Raw genomic sequence first — 6,394 nt, 5'->3', positions numbered from 1 at the left:
AGAAGATTCTAACCCTTGGGTGCAGGTGACTCAGACCGAAGTCTTTGCTGGAGTGTGGTTGTGCAAGGCCAGGAGAGAGGCTCGGGCTGTATTTCCACGGAGAGGACACGGAGCAGGAGAGAAGGAAGCAACAGCGCAAGTGCTTCTCCTGGTGCCCTAAGAACACACTCGCTAGAGGTTGTGGATTTCTTGGTTCATTAGAAAGCCTTTCAACAGGCTCTTTCCAGAAACAAATACAAATCATAGTGCCCCTGCCCTCGGCAACACACGAAGCCAGAAACAATCGTCTCCATCCCTGAGGTGAAAAAATAAGCCCTGTGGGAAGTGAGGAGGCTGTGCTACATCACGGTACCCTCTGAGCAGCAGCCCTTTTGAAAGAGATGCCCCCTCCACACCTTTTACTTCCTGCGTGAACCGGGTCATCGATCCCACTCCCCAAGTAACACACGCATCTTACAGCCCGTCTAGTGTTTACACGTGAAGTGGGATGCCCTGGGAAAAGCTTCGTAGTTAGCACAATATTAGAAACAGCCTACACAACCGAGGGACACAGGCCGAGGAGGGGCCCGCAACTATGGGTTCACAGCCTGTCACCCATTTGTAAATAAAGTTTTATTAGAACATGCCCATGCCCATTCCCGGAGGTCTTCTATGGTGGCTTTCTTGTTACAAGGGCAGAGCTGCCACAGAGATGGTCTGGCCCACAAAGTCTAAAATAACCATGGCCCTTTACAGGAAATGTTGGTCAGCCTTTGAGATAACATGTTTAAAATAACATGGAAAAATACCCATGTTAAAATGTTAAGTAAAAAACAAAACAAACAAAAAAAAGGAAAATCAGCGGTTTTCAACCAGTGTGCTGCAAAAATTTTTAAAACATGCAATACCTGACTACTCCGTCAGGGCACTGACCTCTTTTCCCTTAGACTGTCAAGTAAAAAATGACAGCAGCCAACATAAGGGCCACCTGGTGTGAATGAATCAAAGTTATACCTTTTTTTGTCAGATCGGCAAAAAAATGTATTTTTTGGTGTTCCGCAGAATTTTAGTAATTAGCTCATGGGTGCCACGAGATGAAAATAGCTGATGAAAATCAAAAAGTGGGCCTAAGAGAGACCAAAATGTTAAGCAGTTGGATTTGGGTGGCAGCGTATGGGCAATTTTTCTTACTCCATCTATAATGACCTTACACATCACTATTGTAGAAAAAACCGAACCTCACTGCAAACACGGTTTCAGCTCGCGTCTGCCTCGCACGCAGCGTATGTGACTACATTCAGCAGCCCCGCCCGGCTTGGCCGCGCAGGGTGCGCCGAGGGTGGGAGGCGGAAGTCCCCGCAAGTACCTTATGCTCGTCCCGAAGGTGGCCGTCCAGTTCCTCCGTGTGCTTGGCCTCGTAGTAGCAGAGCTGGCACTTGTAGGGTTTCAGTTCATTGTGCTTTTCTATGTGTTGCTGGAGGCTCTCGTCACTGGAGCAGGTGAAGGTGCACTTGTCGCAGCGGAAGACCACTCCCTGCAGGTACTTGGACAGCTTGGACCGGCACACCTCGATGGGGACCACGCGCTCTTCTGTGGGGACAGGGTGAACGGGAAGAGGGGGACCGTTACCGACGGCAAGCAGACCTTCTTCCTTCGGAACATGAGCGGGAACTCACCCCTTCAATTAGCTACCTCTCACAACTTTCAGTCCGTGAACCGCACGCACAAACTCCCCCCTCCCCTCCATCGTCCGAACTAACGTGTTCCTCAACACAAATCAGTGTTTCTGAGACCAACAGCTCTCTGTGTATTACTATCCAGAATGATCTACAAGCAGGGGTGGGCAGGCTGGACGGTGCTTGGCAGGTTCGGAATGGAGGTGAGGGAAGGAGGGGCGAGGGATGGGAAGTGGCGGCCGTTTCTACCAACATTACTGACAGCGACCGATGCCTACTTCTCCCGTGTGATGTGGGTGGACTTGCAGATGTCTTTAAGGGGGCGGGACACCGACATTCCCCGAGCACCTCTGTGCCCCCACCGACATTCCCCGAGCACCTCAGTGCCCTAGCAACTCAACCAGGCTCGAGTTACTCCCATTTCTCACAAAGGAGTAAGGTGAGGGACAGAGCCCTCAGGGAACTTCAAAACCCACAGACACTGACATTGGCCACACTGCGGACCTGCGAACCCATGACGGCATCGTCTCCAATTCCATTCCTGTTCCCCTTCCTACATGTTCTCCAGGGGGCAGTTCTCCTTTCCCAGAAACCGAGGGAATGTCTAGTCTAACATCAAATCTGAAAACAAGCCCGTGCACTTTCATTCACTGAAACTCCAACTCCCGCTGTGAAGCGCTCGCAAAATGGCAAGGCTGCGGGCAACCTGCGGGCGGAGGGGGTGGCGGCGTGGGAGACGCGGAGGATTTGTGCCTTTTCAATCCCTGATCTGACTGTCACGGGGGTTGCGGGGCGGGGGGGGGAAGAGTGGGATAAAAGAAGAGGATTTGGGTGCTGTCCCCGGGAACATCCAAACGCTGCAGGGCTGGGAACGCGTGCGTGCCTGTTTACGGTGCACTCCCTCGCCCTCGTGTTTAACTGCTCAAATTAAATTTCACACCAGTCTGCCCAGAGCATCGGCACACGCGCCAGAAACCCATGCCTGGGATAAAATTAAAATCTGCGCTATTTATGCAAGGATCAAATATAGCGCGCGTTTCACGCTGTCTGGATTTCAGAAGGCTGTCTGTAGGTTTACAAATGGACGCACACAACATATACTTACATTATTTAGAAACAGCGACGTATTATTAAGTCAAGAAAGCGTGATTTATCCTCAGAACCACTGAGCAGCGAGGTTCCCCGAGCGAGCCAGCGTCAGTCTCTGGTGCGCCCAGCGGGACGCACGGGGGAGCCCTCCCTTTGCTGTTGGGGTGTGTTGGGCACCCGGGGAGAGTCCCCCCACCCTGTGCTGTGCCTGAGTCTCAACCATCACATCCTCACTGCAGGGCAAGCACTGCCTTGGGAGCTGTGAGTGCAGCGACTAATTGGCCAGCAAAGGAGCTGGGCAGGAGGAGCCGGGAGGGGGGCCTGCGACTCCCTGGAGCTCTATGCACGTGTCGTTTTCCCGAAGCAAAGTCAGCCGCTCATTTAGAAATGTAAGTGTTTATAAACCGAAGGGCGGCAGACAGCTAAGAAACACATGATCGCCATGCAATCCACACATTTTCCTAGAAGGGCAAATGTTTACCAGCCTTCCAACCATTCAGCTCCACGGTTTGGTGGAAAGGAAGGGGGAAACGCTTTGGTGTAAACCAGGAGCCTTACGAGAGCCCATCCAATGATGCGTGGCTCCTCTAACAAGCTTCTCACGAGTAACAGGCCTGACATGTTGGGGGCCGGTAGTTCCTCGTCATAGGGGCTGTACAATGCATCGCAGGATGGCGATCGGCATGTCCGGCCCTGACTCACAAGACGCCAGCAGCACGCCCTCCTCCCCACGTGTGACGGCCCAGAGTGCTCCCCAAGGAGGCAAGGTGGACCCTGGGTGAGAACCACTGCTCTGGGCACCAGGCCAAGCACTAACGCCAGCTGCTCTGGGTCCGACGTGAGTGGCCACGCACCGTGAGCAAGCTGGTGCCCACAGCAGGAGACGGGGTGCAGCTGAACCAGGGGGACCAGCACCCGGAGGGTATGCTTCCACTTGGGGTCATGGGCAGTGCTGACGCGGGCTTTTCTGGCACCTTCCACGAGACTGCATCCCCCTTGCTTTCTTTGTGTTTGTTCCTGACTTATATTCTGTCATTTCTTCCACTTCATCCTTGGACTCTGGCCTGTGCCGTGGCCGTGGTCTGTCGGCCTCCGTGGACGGTTAAGTTTTCCACAGAACCATGTCCAACACCTTGAAGATGTCGCCCAGGCCCCATCCAGGCTCCACCTCTCCCCCGTAAAGCATCGTTTTTATGGGTCTCCGTTTGAATCCCTCGACCACTCCGGTTCGTTTTCTTCGCAGCGTCTAGTCTCGCTCTGTGTGCCTACGTGGATTTTACACAGTCCTGAGCGCCCGGAACAACGCCGTGGAGTTTAAATAACAGTGATTCAGGCGAACGACCGCTACGATTTATGAAGTGCTCCCGCGTTCCGAGTGCGGTCAGGCACTCTAACCCACAGAGACTGCTCATTCTCCTAACACTCTGCGGAGTCTGTTTTATTATCTTCGGTGTGTGGACGGGGAACCTGAGAACCGACCTGTCCGCTACCCCCTCCTAGTCCCTCCCCTGGTTCAGTCCAAGTTGTGACCCGGGAGCCCAGGCCTCCTGACCTTGACCAGGGCCCTCCTCCTTCAGCCCCAAGCACAGGGAACATCCCGTCCGCATGCAGCCAACTCATAAGCCTCTCATTCCTAATCGTGTAAAAAGGCAAACGCCGTTGATGTCTAAGGCAGCCACTTCTACCTGAATTTCTTTCAAACATCCTCTGGATTTGCTAGAAGGTAAGTTCCCGCTTACTTATCCTGACAGGTAGGGCTTCCCACTCCCACACTGTGACGTGACCAACCACGTCCGTCCAAGGCTCTTCGTTACATGGATTTCCACTAGCACTGCTTTTAGAAAACTGTTAGCTTTTTCTTTCGAAAAAACATAGCTAACATGACCAAGATTAAAAAGCACAAACAGGAGAGATTCTGAAAGGCGGGCAATGAGCGACAGCATTTTCTGAATGAGGTTATTCATTCCTGCGGCGAGGGGAGGACAGAGTTAGAGGCGGGACCGTTTCTAGGTGTGGACGGAGCCCGTCTTGGCTGCAGAAGCTCGGTGCTCGGGGCTTTTTTTCTGTGGGGGCAGCGACAACTGTGGGCCTTTCTTGACTTCACACCTCTCCAAATTACCCTGGGTAAGAAATCAGGGCCTGAATCACACTCATTGTGACTCAGCTTCCAGCGCTGGCTGCGAAAATATTATGACTTCAGCGGTCCAACTACAGATGGTGTCTCGCATCTCCTACTCACGTCTGGTGCTGCAGCTGGACAGGCCCCGAGAGGCTGACCCGAGAGACACGCGCGTGGGCACCGGGGGCCACAGCACCGGGAGGTGCTCCGTGGACAACCTGCGGAGCTGCAGCTACACAGTGCGGTCACTTCTGCTCCAAACGGCGAAAACCACCTCCCTGCGGAGCCAGCCTCCCCGAGTAAAAACCCTTCCTGAAAGGCAGACCACTTGCGCCTGGGTTTCCTCCCACACATGCCAAGCCGAAGGGAAGCAGGGAGAGGCTTGGAAGCCATCCGCTCCAACAAACTCCAGGCGCAAACCATCACATGCGCGCCCAGACCAAAGGCCCACCCATCACTCCCTCGCCCCCAAAAAGCAACAAGGGTGAGTCCTAGAAAGCTGTTAGGAATACAACAAAAGTCTCTTTAAAAGATCACCCCCTGCACTGGCCAGCGTGGATCAGTAGTTAGAGCACGGGTCTAGGTCCATAGACCAAAGGGTTTCGGGTTTGATTCCCGGTCAAAGGCACATACCTGGGTGGCAGGTTTGCTCCCCGCCCTGGTCAGGGTGTGTTCAGGAGGCAACCAATGCATGTGTCTCTCTCACATTGATGTTTCTCTCTCTCTCTTTCTCCCCCCTTCCCTCCCTCCCTTTCTCCTTCCCTAACGATCTCTAAGAAAGCAATAGAAAAATATCAGGTGAGGATTAACAACAACAACATCATCCCCTAACATAACCATACAGAGACACATAAACATAAGCACAATAACTACTGGTGAGACGTTATTAAGTTTTGATGTGAGCCAGGTCACCACCCTCAAGCCAGAGAGAGCTGGAGACCGTGCCTCTAATTTGAACAGGCAAACACATTTGATGGGGATGGAAGGGAACATGTAATTTCACTGAATAAGATGAAAGATTGGCCATCTCACTGTACATTTTTTTTCCCTCAAGAAAAATGACACTGATCAGATAAATTAGGGGATATCGGTTCTGGTCCAAAGAGACAGCCACCTACAGGTTTCGGTTAAATTCATTATCTGTCTAAATTGGCCATCTCACTGTACATTTTTTTTCCCTCAGGAAAAATGACACTGATCAGATAAATTAGGGGAGATCAGTTCTGGTCCAAAGAGACAGCCACCTACAAGTTTCGGTTAAATTCATTATCTGTCTAGGGGGTGCTGGGGTTACAGGCTGGGAAACAAAAACTTTCTGCTCACATGCCAACTGGAGAGCAGTGTCGGCAAATTACACAGCTCCATAAGTAGAATGCAAATATTTGGCAAAAACAACAACACATCCCTGTGTTTCATCCCATAATTCAATCTGTCCACTGCAGGTGTCAAGGGACATAATAGGCAGAGCTACGCATGAGGCATCCTGCTTCCAATGACCATAAATTCAATAACCATATATTTGACCACCTTG

General features: G+C 52.1%; 1 protein-coding gene across 1 annotated transcript in view; it reads right to left on the bottom strand.

The window, feature by feature from the left end:
- Positions 1–6,394, bottom strand: part of ZNF462 (zinc finger protein 462) — a 139,424-nt gene that overhangs the window by 19,854 nt on the left and 113,176 nt on the right. Inside the window, 1 exon segment of the mRNA XM_006771135.2 lies at positions 1,346–1,569. Coding sequence (XP_006771198.1) covers positions 1,346–1,569 — 224 coding nt within the window.

This window comes from Myotis davidii, unplaced genomic scaffold, assembly GCF_000327345.1.
Source record: "Myotis davidii unplaced genomic scaffold, ASM32734v1 scaffold64, whole genome shotgun sequence".
NCBI lineage: Eukaryota > Metazoa > Chordata > Mammalia > Chiroptera > Vespertilionidae > Myotis > Myotis davidii.
Note: the sequence above shows the minus strand (reverse complement) of the source record. Positions and strands in the feature narration are given on the sequence as shown.